Raw genomic sequence first — 15458 nt, 5'->3', positions numbered from 1 at the left:
TGGGTGCTCCTGCTGTGTATAAGAGGCTATGTGGGGGCTCCTGCTGTGTATAGGGGCTCCTGCTGTGTGTAGAAGACTGTGTTGGGGCTCCTGATGTGTATAGGAGGCAATGTGGGGGCTCCTGCTGTGTATAGGAGGCTGTGTGGGGGCTCCTGCTGTGTATAGGAGGCTGTGTGGGGGCTCCTGCTGTGCATAGGAGACTGTGTTGGGGCTCCTGCTGTGCATAGGAGGCTGTGTGGGGGCTCCTGCCCTGCATAGGAGGCTGTGTGGGGGCTCCTGCTGTGCATAGGAGGCTGTGTGGGGGCTGCTGCAGGTATTTGCATATAGTTGTGGTGTGGCCTCTAGATTTAACTCCTGTGGACCCCAGACACCCCAGTCCGACCCTGCATCGATAGTATCTAAAACGACTGGGCCTGTGGGTGATGGGGGCCATTGCTGTTTCCTCGGATACATGGTTGAACACCATTGAGGAGCTGATGGCCACTGGCTCCGTTTCTCCCTTGCTCTGCAGCTGTGGGTCTGAGATAGTGTAATGACATCACGGGGAGCCTGTGACGTGATGCCAGTGTGCCCTGCAGCTGCGGTCAGAGTGGGTGCAGAGCATGTGTAGGGGGTAATAGATACATGTATATTTATTATAGACCCTACATATGCCCTGTACCTGTCACGTATAGTGTGTAATGTAATTCTGAATATTTACCTGCCATATCCTAAAGGTGTGTAATATGCGCTCTGCTAGGATTTCACTTGCCGATTCGAGTTGTTGTCATCTGATCGATCACGTGATTTGCAATGTGTGGTCATCTACCGAATGATGTCTGTTTCTCTCAAATTGAAAAGTATAACAATGAGAAAATTATAACAATGAGAGAAGCAGGAGGAGATGTCATTCTGCAGATGACCCCCAGTCTGCAAATCACTGGTGAGCGATCACATGACCACTCAGATTGGCAAATTAAATCCTGACAGCGTATATAACCCACTTTGGAGATTCGGCCGGTCAATGTGCAGAATGTCAAACCTAGGGGAGACACTGGTCAGTCTAGGGCAGCAGAGCAGGGAGAAGCAGAATATTCTGCAGAATATCACATGATTCGGCATGGATTTATCTTACAAATTTTCCAACAAAATTATTTGCAGCATTGCCAGCTGGTGTGAGCCCAGACTGATTAATAAACGGATTACAGTATATATGCCATAGTTATTCCATACACAGTGCCCCTCACTCATGGTGTGTATTTGGTACTGCAGCTTAGTCTGCTCAGGTCATTCGAGCTGAAAAGCCGCGACACATACACAGCGCCCCCCGTCCTAATGGTGTGTATGTGGTACTTCATCTCAGTGTCTTCAGGTCAGTGGAGCTGAGAGGCAGTGACGCATACATAGCACCCCCCGTCCTTATGGTGTGTATGTGGTACTGCACCTCAGTCTGTTCAGGACAGTAGAGCTGAAAACCCGTGACACATACACAGCGCCCCCAGTCCTTATTGTGTGTATGTGGTACTGCACCTCATTGTGTTCAGGTAAGTGGAGCTGAGAGGCAGAGACACATACACAGCACCTTCTGTCCTTATGGTGTGTATGTGGTACTGCACCTCAATGTGTTCAGGTCAATGGAGCTGAGAGGCAGCGACACATATAACTTGAGAACACTTTATTATGTAGAAAGCAGAGATTTGTTTTCTAATTTCTTACATTCCCCTTTAACATCTGTATTTTGGACTTTTTGGTCCGGAGTACACGCATCATCGTCCGACGGCTCCATGGTGCCTTGCCTGGAATCATCTGGTACATTTATTCACAGGATTTGTATAGTAGATGCTGATCCCACCAATGTGGCCACGACATGCGCCGTTCTCAGTCCAGAGACGCAGAACTCCCATCCAAGTGTACAGGGATTTATACCATCTCTCCACGAAGAGCGGCAGCGCCTCATTTTCCAGATACAAGTGCGCCCCATTGGTGAGATCCGCATGTACCATCCATGATGTAACATCCAGGGATACAGCATAAATGGATGAAATCAGAAGACCCCCTATAAGAACGAGATCAGACATGGTGACATTAATGTAGATTTGAGGTGCAGATTCTCCAGCACAAATCTGGAGGAGTTTATTGTACGTTAGAAGAGATTAATTTTCTTAGCATGTAGAAAAAAAATGGCCTCCTGTCCTCGTTTGTTTCCTGGGAAACTAGGTAAAAAAAATTAGTAGGGTGGGGGCACCAAATGCATGTTTTGCACAGGGCACCATTCAGGCTAAGGCCGGCCCTGACTGTAAATCACCCTTCCAAATCAAAAACACATTGTCTATAAAACGCCTCCAAATAACCGCACACTGTGTCTAAACAGGGAATGTTGATATACAAAATGATCTTTAAAGGCAGGCATAAAAATGTTGGCATACGGTGGGGCCACATTAGACCCCTTCGCTGTACTTTTCTTCTGTAAATGAAATTGATCACTTTTTAAAGATTTTTTTTTTGTCAAAACCATAGCAATAGATTAATACAAGTCAAACTGCCCGTAAGGAGGAATTATTATTATTATAATTATTATTATTTATTTATAGAGCACCATTGATTCCATGGGGCTGTACATGAAAAGGGGGTTACATACAGAATACATATACAGTCATGGCCAAAAGTTTTGAGAATGCTACAAATATTAATTTTTACAAAGTCTACTGCTTAAGTGTTTCTAATGGCAATTTGTATATACTCCAGAATGTCATAAAGAGTGATCATCTTAACAGCAATTACTTGCAAAGTAAATATTGGCTAAGAAAATGAACTTTAACCCCCAAAACACATTTCAACATCATTGCATTCCTGCCTTAAAAGGAGCAGCTAACATTGTTTTAGTGATTGTTCCATTAACACAGGTGTAAGTGTTGATGAGGACAGGGCTGGCGATCAGTCATGATTAAGTAAGAATGACACAACTGGACACTTTAAAAGGAGGCTGGTGCTTGGTATCATTGTTTCTCTTCAGTTAACCATGGTTATCTCTAAAGAAACACGTGCAGCCATCATTGCTCTGCACAAAAATGGCCTAACAGGGAAGAGTATCGCAGCTACAAAGATTGCACCTCAGTCAACAATCTATCGCATCATCAAGAACTTCAAGGAGAGAGCTTCCATTGTTGCCAAAAAGGCTCCAGGGCGCCCAAGAAGGACTAGCAAACGCCAGGACCGTATCTTAAAACTGTTTCAGCTGCGGGATCAGACTACCAGCAGTGCGGAGCTAGCTCAGCAATGGCAGCAGGCTGGTGTGAGTGCTTCTGCACGCACTGTGAGGCGGAGACTGCTTGAGCAAGGCCTGCTTTCAAGGAGGGCAGCAAAAAAGCCACTTCTCTCCAGAAAAAACATCAGGGACCGACTGATATTCTGCAAAAGGTACAGGGAGTGAACTGATGAGGACTGGGGTAAAGTAATTTTCTCAGATGAATCCCCTTTTCGATTGTTTGGGACATCTGGAAAACAGCTTATTAGGAGAAGAAGAGGTGAGCGCTACCACCAGTCTTGTCTCATGCCAACTGTTAAGCATCCTGAAACCATTCATGTGTGGGTTTGCTTCTCAGCCAAGGGAATCGGCTCACTCAGTCTTGCCTAAAAACACAGCCATGAATAAAGAATGGTACCAGAATGTCCTCCAAGAGCAACTTCTCCCAACTGTCCAAGAGCAGTTTGGCGCCCAACAATGCCTTTTCCAGCATGATGGAGCACCTTGCCATAAGGCAAAGGTGATCACTAAATGGCTCATGGAACAAAACAGAGATTTTGGGTCCATGGCCTGGAAACTCCCCAGATCTTAATCCCATTGAGAACTTGTGGACAATCATCAAGAGACGGGTGGACAAAAACCAACAAATTCTGGCAAAATGCAAGCAAGGTCCTGAAGAAGAAGGGTCAACACTACAAAAATTGACTTGCTGCATTAGCTCATTCTGTCAATATAACCTTTTGGTACTCATAATATGATTGCAATTATATTTCTGTATGTGATGTAAACATCAGACAAACACAATTAAAAACCAGAGGGCAACAGATCATGTGAAAATATAATTTTGGTGTCATTTCCAAAACTTTTGGCCATGACTGTACAAGTTACAATAGTAGTACAGAAGGAAGAGGACCCTGCTCTTGCGGGCTTACATTCTAAAGGATTTTGGGGAGGAGACATTAGGTGGGGTGTAAGTCTGGCGGCAGCTCCGCACGGTGGTGGGGCGGCAGCTCCACACGGTGGTGGGGCGTCAGCTCCGCACAGTGATGGGGCAGTGGGGTCATAATTACAGTGGAGTCACAGAATAATACTCATCTTTCTGACTTTGGCCACTGTTAAAAATATGGGCGATATCTTGCCTTGTCAGTATACAGTATCTGGTTGAGCAGCTATAGACTCCTATTCAAAGACTGAATCTGAGACAGGATATCGGGGTCAGCAAGTGGTTCAGTGTAACCAGCTTCAAAGGGAAAACCTCACCTCTCCAGCAGCTGATAGCTGGGACAAGTGTTATGATTCACGGACCGAGGAGGATTAAAAAATGCGGAAACCCAAAAGGTAACAGAGTGGCTGGAATCTTAACGGACTGCAGACCTAATCCTGACACACAACTAGAAGTAGCCGTGGGACAAGCCTACGATGACACAGCCGGAGAACTAGATATTCTTATAGATAGAGATATTAGAAAGGTAATCTGCCTCGGAGCAATCCCCAACGATATAGATAGCCCCCCACATGTATAGACTACGGTGATATAGGAAAACACAATACAAAGCTAAAAAACAGATTCAGCAAAGGCGAGGCCAAAACTACATGTATAGGAAAGGATAGGAAGGAGCACTGTCTGCAGCCGTAAAAACCCTAATAAATACCAGCACGCCTGATATGGAAAAACCCTGAGGTAGCACAACCTCTCCTCCACTATATCAGCACACTGTTACTGGAATCCAAAAACACTAATATAGATGAGGGACTGAATTAATACCAAGCATGACAAAACACATTGCAGAATCATGAGTTAAGTATAAAGACACTTCCAGCAGGGAATGATTCAATTCCACCAAGAACTCCACACAGACAAAATAGGAATCAAGCATTAGTATCAAAACTGAAAAAACAACATGAGAGTGAAAACAATAAGCAGAGGTACAAAGACCACTTATCTGAGAGAGGAGTTCTGGTAGTGAGCAGGGCTGGTTTCAGAATGTCCTTAACACACAGGATATCCATTGAGCATCGGCAAGCAACAGGAGAGAACTGCTCAGCTATATAGTCTAATCAGAAATACCTGATTGACAGTCCTCCACAGGTGTGTGGCTTTCATTCCACACATCAACTGCACTGACCACAAGAGGGAGCCCCAAACTGGAAAATGTATTCACAACAGACAAGTTATTGGCACAATGAACCCCCTGCTGTGAGTTCAGGATTCACATTCTTCAGACAAACAGGAAACATAATGCCATAAGGAGTTATGAAATTATTGCATGTCCTAGCCGTACATTGATTATATTTCCAGGACCGTGGGGACAGGCCGTACACGCACATGGGTCTCAACTCTCTCCAGCACCCTGGGGTGGGGAGATATGGAAAATGGCTAGTAAAAGCCAGGCAGTGAAGCTGTATTTGGTCTCCAAGCATAATTAGGGCCTGTCCAGATGCAATGGCACCAGAATAGCCTCTCTACGATCTCCCAGCGAGAAGTTCTGACCTATTATAGGTTTTTGGGAGTTTTCATCCATCAGACCCAGGGGAGGGAGAAGGACAATTCAGTGGGCGGGAAAGGGAGTGACTGACCAAGAGCTTATTTCCAGGGTCAGGCAGTCGTCAAGTGTTGTTTTCTAGGGAGGGTACGCTGTGTATCGTGGTGGAAATAATCGGAAACCCCTGGCACCACACACTTCCCATGTTTCTGCCTGCACCAAGGCCTAAACATCTACCTGGTAAATGACTTATGTAAGTCTACTTATACCTCTTGTATTACCTCCTGTGTCTGCCTATCTGACCATTGTATCTGTATATCCATTGTGCATATAGTGTTTTGTCTAGTGTGCCCTGAAGGCGATTAATTATGTAACTTAATCCTGGGTTGCTCTGTTATTTCGATCCATTCGAGTAACATCACCCCATACATCACCACACAGACCCACGCTAAGAATATAACCCCCTCCTCCACGCAGCCCCCAAGCACATAGTCCCACACACGTAACATCAGCCACTTGCCAATGCAGCCCCATGCGAGTAAAATCACCCATTTCCCTATGCAACCCCCCACCATGCAGCTCCCTTAGCACAGAGCCCCCTGCACATAACATCACCCTTCCACACACATGTAACATCAGCCCTCCTGCACGAAACCCCACGCAAACATCAGCACCTAGAATGCAACCCAATGCAAGTAATATCACTCACTTTCCCACGCAGCCCCTCCTAGCACACAGCCTGATGCGATTAAAATCACCCCCTTTCCAATGCAGCCCCAAGTGTTAACATCACCCCCTTCCCTATACAGCCCACCAACAGTCAAAAAAATCACCCCTTCCTTTCCCACGTAGCTCCATGTGAGAAACATCACCTCCTTCCCCCACAACAAGGAACATCAATCTCTCAGTACCCATGCAAAATCCCAGCACACACTCCACACGAGTAACATCACCCCCAGCATGCAGCCGCAAGAAATTAACACCAGCAACACATGGAAGAAATGTGAACCACTGCTCTATCCTTCAAGCCACACATCCAAGCCCTCTTCACCTCATGCAGACTACAACTCAAAAATATCTCCCGGATCCGTGCTTTCCTTCAGCAAAAACATTAGTGCATGCCCTCATCATTTCCCACCTCGACTACTGCAACCTCCTGCTCTCTGGCCTCCCTTTGAACACTTTTGCACCCCTCCAATTTATCTGAAACTCTGCGGCCTGCTTAATCCACCTTTCCCCTCGCTATTCCCCAGCCTCGCCACTCTGTCAATCCCTCCACTGGCTTCCCATCGCCCAACGACTCCAGTTCAAAACATTAACCATGACATACAAAGCCATCCACAACCTGTCTGCTCTCTACATCTGTGACCTAGTCTCCCGGTACCTACCTGCACACAACCTCAGATCCTCACAAGATCTCCTTCTCTAATCCTCTCTTATCTCCTCTTCCCACAATCGCGTACAAGATTTCTCCCGTGCCTCCCCCATACTCTGGAACGCTCTACCTCAGCACATCAGACTCTCCTCTACCGTGGAAAGCTTCAAGAGGAACCTCAAGACCCACCTCTTCCAACAAGCTTACAACCTACAATAGCCCTCAGTCCAGTACACCACTGCGCAACCAGCTCTGTCCTCACCTATTGTACCATCACCCATTCCCTGTAGACTGTGAGCCCTCACTGGCAGGGTCCTCTCTCCTCCTATACTAGTCTGTTTTGAACTGTTAATGATTGTTGTACGTATACCCTCTTTCACTTGTAAAGCACCATGGAATAAATGGCGCTATATAATAATAAATAATAATAATAATAATAATAACCCCTTTCCCCAAGCAACGCTCCCAGCAAGTAACCCTAAACAGTGCCTAGGTCCTCACACTTCTGCAGCCCCTCGGTCCTCTCAGTGTAACGTACGAAGCCCCTCAGTCTAATAGCTCAGTCTGCACTGAACTGAAGAAGACTTCGCCCCTTCTCCTGTCCATTTATATTGACAACGGACAGGATAAAGATTCCCAGATCACATCAGGACAACAAGATCCCAGGTACCTTCAGCTGCACCACAACCAATGTGGTGTACTTAATTATATGTACAAAATGTCCAACTGGGGGTCTGTATGTAGGGGAGACAGGACAACAGCTCAGGACAAGGATGAATTCTCACCGCCACACAATTAAGGAAAAAAGAATAGATCTACCTGTGGCCAAACATTTTTGTAACTCAGACCACAGCATCATGGACATGAAATTGCTGGTATTGAAAGGAAATTTCATGTCCCAGAGAGACAGGAGACTATGGAAGTACAAACTTATGATGACCTTTGACACATTCAGAGCAGGAATGAATGTGTCTCATGGATTCATGTATTTTTACATCAGTTAAGAGATGTGCTCCTCTGACCATCCGAGCGTGTCACATCCCTGGACCATTTGAAAAAAAAATACATTTTGAGGGCACTAAGGCAATATAAATGGGATCCTCCAAATGCACACCTGAAAGCAGCAACAATGAAAAGGAGAAAAGGGTGGTGTGCTGAGGAGATCACCAAAACAATAATGGCAATAAATATTCAAAAGTTTATTGTAGGAAAAACACGAACATAGTTAAAAACATCTAAAAACATGAAGTACAATAAACATCAGAGGTTTGCTATAATAAAGCATAAGCCTACTGCAATCAATAACATCAATGAAGCATAATCATATAGCATGCAAAAAAAAAACCCAAAAAACCAAAGATATAAGTGTCAGTCCTAAAGACAAATGGCTAATACATTAATAAGTAAAAATCAATATGCAAAAATGCCCAAATACATATATCAATCCAATCAACCATAGGATAGGGCATGGAAAAGCTTGTAAGATGGAATAAAGCAGTTTTACATATAAGTAAATATATACAACACCATAATCTTTACCAGAATCACAATGATGGAAAAAGAGGCATGGAAAATAATTCCCATTAAGGCAAACAGAGCAATGGTGAAAAAGCAGTCATGGAGGAGGTGGAGACCTAAAGCAAAACCCCCCCAACGCGTATCGCCATATCCAGATGGCTTCCTCAGGGAAAAACGGGGTCCAGACACTAATGAGAGGACAATAAAACTTTCACACTGAACTGCAGCAATATTTATGGCCACAACAGTTTGCCCCCTGCCATAGAGATAGTTCTGTTTCATATAACTTGGGTTTGTTTTTTGTTTTTTTTTACTGCACTATTCTATGTCATGTTGTGTATAAATATGTGACTCTTCAGATGTTGTGTTATACCATGCCTGATGAAGAGACCTGAGTAGTCGCGAAAGCTTGCTATTATTACCATCTTTTCAGTTAGCCATTAAAAGGTATCAACCACTGAGGACTTCAGTTCTTTTAAACAACTTTTTATGCCCTTCTAAAATCATGTAAAACACAGCAAACGGACTCCAACCACAGTCTCCCTCTTTTCCAAAAATTGGGCCACACACATCACTTCACTGGCATCAATTGTCCCACAGTTGCAAACTTAAAAAGTTGATTTGCATGAAGCACTATCAAAAATCCACCAGCCTTTCATCTCCCTTGGATGACACAGGGTAGAAAAGTCCTTGCTGATTCATGACTTGTTCATCTTGATGAACGTTAGTCTGTCCACATTTTCACTGAACAGATGCGTGCGCTTATCTGTCAGCACACACCCAACAGCACTGAAGACACGTTCCGAGAGAACGCTGGCTGCGGGACACGACAAGATCCCCAAGGTGTAAGTGGCAAGTTCAGGCAGTTTATCCAGATTGGAAGCCCAAAATGAGCAAGGCTCAGGTTGCACAGTAATGGCATCGATGTTCACTTGCTGATACTCTGATATCTGTCTCCTCCTCTTTTTACTCGTCCAGCTTTTTTGTTTTCGCATGAGTATATATCCTTGTCACTTTTCCATGTGTTTGTGGTGTCTTGTGAGTTGATTGTCACCTTTTGGACACCTTAGAAGGTGTTTTCTATGTGTTTTTATGTGTTTCTGTTTGCCTGCCATTGTTTTCAATGGGGTTCGAATTGGTTCGTCGAACATGTTCTCCATTCTCCGTTCGACGAACCGAACCGAACTCGAACTCTAGGGGAGTGGCTCATCTCTAGTTGCTAATCCTTTTGTGTCACCTGCTGATAATTCGTGGGATCAGATAAGATTCTAAAAGCCTGTGCTATATAGTCTGATTTATTCTGTAGGACAACCCCCCTTTATCCGCTGGTCTGATAATATCATTATTCCCTTTTAGTGAGTTTAATGCCCTCTTTTCAGATCTGGATAAGTTCCAAGGAATATTTCCACATCGGCTTTTTAACAGGTTGAAATCCTGAAGCACCATTTTACAGAATGTGTGTAAATTGTGTCCTTTACTTTCCGTTGGATAAAAATTAGAGGTCCTTTTAAAGTCAGTGTGTAAGAATTGATCGGTGACCGAATAACCTAACAGTGTACTATTGGATGTCGCCCTACCCGCCATAATGGTATAGTGTCTCTGCAGAGTCAATTTTCTAATAAATGTCTGTAGATCGGTAAATAAATAAAAATCTTTTATATTAAAAGTGGTACAAAAAGAAAGGCCCTTATTAAGTAAAGAAATTTCAGCAGTAGTAGGTGTATAATCTGAAAGATGAAATATATTATTTGTCTTATTTAAGCATCCAGCAGATAAACTTTTTTCCCTTTTCTGCTTTGTTTTGGCTCCAGTTCTGGTCCCTCTGTAACGTTTTTTCTTTTTACTGACTTGGGAGTTAGATAATTGGTTATCACATTGTTCTGACCGGGGGTGGCCTTGGGTAAAAAAAGGCACCAATGTTGCAGCATTAGTGGAATTATCAATAGTGATAAGTTTATTATGATCAGGTAGTGTAGAGGATGAACCAGGGGTTGCAGTAAAATCGTCTATATTATAATGAATGGAGAGATGAAGCAAATCAAATGAAGTTTTGTTACATGTGTTAGATACTAGAGGGTTGATATATGTATCAGATGCCAGAGGGTTAGATACAGAGTCAACTATTCCAATCTCCTTAAAGTTTCTGGAATTAGCTACCATCAAAGAAACCACAGATTTCTCTTTCCTCAATTTATCAATTTGCGTCTGAATGATAGCCAAATCCTGTTGTGTATCAGTGTTGGATTTGTCTGTATTGGTATCAAAAACCTTATTAACATCCGAGGACAGAGTATTTGCCCACATAAGCGTTGTATTAGTAGTGATAGGAGCAATAGAAGAAGAAATGTGTACTTTAATAACCTCAATAGAAGGAGGAAGAGATGAGTATTCCTCAAGGACTGTAGGGGGTAGTGGTCCGTACAGGAGGGGTCGCTTGGTCAATGTTTTGTGACCTATTGTCTCCACCACTGGCTAGTAGTGGCGATGACACACAAGGCTCAGCAGAATGTGATCTAATTCTACTGAGTTGCTGAAACCTAGTCTTGTTATATCTACTGTTGGTGAAACCCCTTGTGTGGTTAGAACCACTCACGGTGGAGCCTTTTCACACAGGCTTCTCCCCTGTGTGAATTTTGTGATGTCTAACAAGGTCTGATTTCTGAATAAAACATTTTCCACACTCTGAACATGAAAATGGCTTGTCCCCGGTGTGAAATCTTTGATGCCCAACAAGTTCTGATTTCCGAATAAAACATTTGCCACACTCTGAACATGAAAATGGCTTCTCCCCTGTGTGAATTTTCTGATGCGAAACAAGGTTTGATTTCTGACTAAAACCTTTCCCACACTCTGAACATGAAAATGGCTTCTCCCCTTTATGAATTTTCTGATGTCTAACAAGGTCTGATTTCTGACTAAAACCTTTGCCACACTCTGAACATGAAAATGGCTTCTCCCCGGTGTGAAATCTTTGATGTCCAACAAGTTCTGATTTCTGAATAAAACATTTCCCACACTCTGAACATGAAAATGGCTTCTCCCCTGTGTGAATTTTCTGATGCCTAACAAGTTCTGATCTCTGAATAAAACATTTCCCACACTCTGAACATGAAAATGGCTTCTCTCCTGTGTGAGATCTTTGATGCTCAACAAGATCTGATTTCCAAATAAAATATTTTCCACACTCTGAACATGAAAATGCCTTCTCCCCTGTGTGAAGTCTTTGATGCCGGACAAGTTCTGATTTCCAATTAAAACATTTCCCACATTCTGAACATGAAAATGGCTTCTCTCCTGTGTGAATTTTCTGATGTGTAACAAGGAGTGATTTCCAATTAAAACATTTCCCACACTCTGAACATGAAAATGGTTTCTCCCCTGTGTGAGATCTTTGATGCATAACAAGATCTGATTTCCGAATAAAACATTTCCCACACTCTGAACATAAAAATGGTTTCTCTCCTGTGTGAGATCTTTGATGCATAACAAGATCTGATTTCTGGTGGAAACATTTCCCACATTCTGAACATGAAAATGGCTTCTCCCCTGTGTGAAATCTTTGATGCCGGACAAGTTCTGATTTCCATTTAAAACAATTCCCACACTCTGAACATGAAAATAGCTTCTTCCCAGTCTGATATTTTTGATAATCAATAAGGTTTGATTTTCGAGCAAAACATTTCTCACATTGAGGAGATGAAAACGGATTTTCATGTGTCTGAACTTTTTGAAGGTTAACAAGATATGATTTCTTGGTAAAACATTTCCCACATTTTGAACATGAAAATGGTTTCTCCTTTGTATGAGCCATTTCATGTTCCACATCCCTTCCGTAAGTTTTATTTTGCTGACAATTCTGTGATAAATCGGAATTTTGGACTTCTTTGAAAAGATCAGATGATAAAGCTTTCCGAGGAAGGACTGGAGGTAAATCTGGGACAGCAGCATGCCCTTCATATGTATCATGTGTGATACTTTCAGCATCTGTTCTAAATTCTGAAGATATAAGATTTCCATCTGAACTCCCAATACAGTCATCTGCTAAAAATAAACACAATGTTATTATTTTTTAATGATATTATCTTGAAAGTACTTTTACTTTTTTAAACCCGAACATGATAAATTAAATTAGGAAAAAATGTATTCTGAATCTGTTGTCCAATTTCGACATCTAAAGGCCCCGTTACATGCAACGACATCGCTAACGAGATATCGCTGGGGTCATGGAATTCGTGACGCACATCCGGCCTCGTTAGCGACGTCATTGCGTGTGACACTTACAAGCAACCGCTAACGATCCCAAATACTCCCCAAATCGTTGATTGCTGACAAATCGTTGATTGCTGACACATCGTTAATTTTCAAAATATCGTTGCTTGTTATGGACGCAGGTTGTTTGTCGTTCCTGACGCAGCACACATCGCTACGTGTGAAACCCCGGGAACGACGAACAACATTGTTCCTGCGTCCTCCGGCAACGAGGTGGGAGTGTTGTTCTTGCGTCTGCTCTCCGCCCCTCCGCTTCTATTGGTGGCCTGCTGTGTGACGTCGCTGTGACTCCACACGAACCGCCCCTTTAACAAAGAGGTTGTTTGCCGGCCACAGTGACGTCGTTAGGAAGGTAAGTTCGTGTGACGCTTACCTGTGATATTGTTCGCCACGGGCAGCGATTTGCCCATGACGCACAAACGATGGGGGCAGGTGCTATCAGTAGCGATATCGCTAGCAATCTCGCAGCGTGTAAAGCGGCCTTAAGAGTTGCATCTTTGTTAATGCGGATATCCCATTCCTAGCACCAGTTCTCTGGAATGTGCTACAGTAAATAATCTGATTGATTGTCACAATGTGACTGCAGGATAATGAGGGACAGGAAGCTCCTATACTGTCCCTCACGCTAGGGGACCCTAAGCTATTGCTAACCTCTGGATTATCCTTGAAGATGGAGACGCCAGAGTCCCATACCTTACTATTCTCCTGACCAGATCTAATCTGTTATCCCCCCCCGGGAAGGAAGGGGCAGTAGTATGATGGAAACACAGATTAAGACAGATGGGAAACACAGATTAAGACAGACAGGACATAATGCAAACTCACAGAAATAAACAGTGAGAGACTAAAGAGAAAAGCAAGAGCAGGAAGGCAGCGATAAAAAGAGAACAACAACAGCTCACAGCAATAATGCACAACAACTACCTGTAAGTCTGGATCACAACACCTCACCAGACCAGTATAGGTAAATTATAGCTGGCATTAATGAAATAGCCCAGCCAGCATATACAGAAAGGGAGAGAATGATACTGGCTCCCCTACAGCATGTGATCAAAGAAATTAACCAGCAGCCCAGCAGAGAATAACTCTTGCTAGACTGCCCAAGCCTGTGGTTCGATGCCTACGTCTCCCTGCGCTGCTCACAGACATCAGAGAAGTTAACATGCAGAGTACCAGAATCTATAATTTCCACAGATCCTGAAACCACCATGATAGTTGTGAAAATCTGCAAAAAATCTCCTTGTAACATTGACCAACAGCATAGACAATTTAAAGAGATTTTTTTCAAAGACTAATATAATAGTTACAGACAGATGCCGGATATTTAATAGGGTTGTCCGGGATTGTAAAATTGATGGCCTATCCTTATGCGGGCGTCACACGAGACGATCTATCCTACGATATGTCGTCGGGGTCACGGTTTTCGTGACGCACATCCGGCATTGTTTGCGACGTTGTCCCGTGTGACACCTACGAGCGACTCTGACCGTTCGCAAATCGGTTACAAATCGTGTATCGTTGACACGTCATTAATTTTTAAAAAATCGTTTTTTCTTCTTTGCGCTGGTTGTTCATCGTACCCGGGGTAGCACACATCGCTCCGTGTGACACCCCGGGAACGATTAACACAGCTTACCTGCGTCCCGCCGGCTATGTGGAAGGAAGGAGGTGGGCGGGATGTTTACGTCCCGCTCATCTCCGCCCCTCCGCTTCTATTGGCCGGCCGCTGTGTGACGTCGCTGTGACGCCGAACGTCCCTCCCCCTTCAGGAAGTGGTTGTTCGCCGCCCACCGCGACATCGCGGGTTTACCGACTTTGTGTGCCACGGGCAGCGATTTGCCTTTGACGCACAAACGACGGGGGCGGGTAAGATCGCACGATAGATCGTACCGTGTGACGCCTGCGTTAAGGCTACGTCTCACTAAGCGACATCGCTAGCAACATCGCTGCTGAGTCACGGTTTCTGTGACGCAACAGCGATCTTGCTAGTGATTAGTGAAGGAATGAAGACCTCGCATCACCTCTTGTAGGTGCTCGGGAGAAAATAAACAGTCATGAGAGGCTAACTCCGGCACACTCCGGGACATTGTCCAGGACATTCAGCAACGACCGGCGACCTCACAGCAGGGGCCAGGTCGTAGCTGGATGTCACACACAGTGACATCACTAGCAAGATCCGGCACACTACCGATTTCCCATAAACCAAAAAAGAATGCAGTAGTTGGATGTCAAAATCCTTTTCTTTTATTTCATTTTGTAAGTGCGGACAATTGTACAGCACCGTTTTTTTCACATTTCTGCACTTACAAAATGAAATAAAAGAAAAGGATTTTGACATCCAACTACTGCATTCTTTTTTGGTTTATGGGAAATCGGTAGTGTGCCGGATCTTGCTAGTGATGTCACTGTGTGTGACATCCAGCTACGACCTGGCCCCTGCTGTGAGGTCGCCGGTCGTTGCTGAATGTCCTGGACCATTTTTTGGTCGTTGCTCTCCCGCTGTGAAGCACACATCGCTGTGTTTGACAGCGAGAGACCAACGATCTGAATGTGCAGGGAGCAGGGAGCCGGCTTCTGCGGACGCTGGTAA

The 15458-nt window shown here is 44.1% G+C and overlaps 1 protein-coding gene across 1 annotated transcript in view; it reads right to left on the bottom strand.

Annotated features, from left to right (window-relative positions):
- LOC142258791 (uncharacterized) overlaps nucleotides 1-15458 on the bottom strand; it is a 122748-nt gene that overhangs the window by 54780 nt on the left and 52510 nt on the right. Inside the window, exon 7 of the mRNA XM_075331387.1 lies at nucleotides 11209-12640. Coding sequence (XP_075187502.1) covers nucleotides 11209-12640 — 1432 coding nt within the window. The remainder of the gene's footprint in view (nucleotides 1-11208; nucleotides 12641-15458) is intronic.

This window comes from Anomaloglossus baeobatrachus, assembly GCF_048569485.1.
Source record: "Anomaloglossus baeobatrachus isolate aAnoBae1 chromosome 5 unlocalized genomic scaffold, aAnoBae1.hap1 SUPER_5_unloc_11, whole genome shotgun sequence".
Classification (NCBI taxonomy): Eukaryota; Metazoa; Chordata; class Amphibia; order Anura; family Aromobatidae; genus Anomaloglossus; species Anomaloglossus baeobatrachus.
Note: the sequence above shows the minus strand (reverse complement) of the source record. Positions and strands in the feature narration are given on the sequence as shown.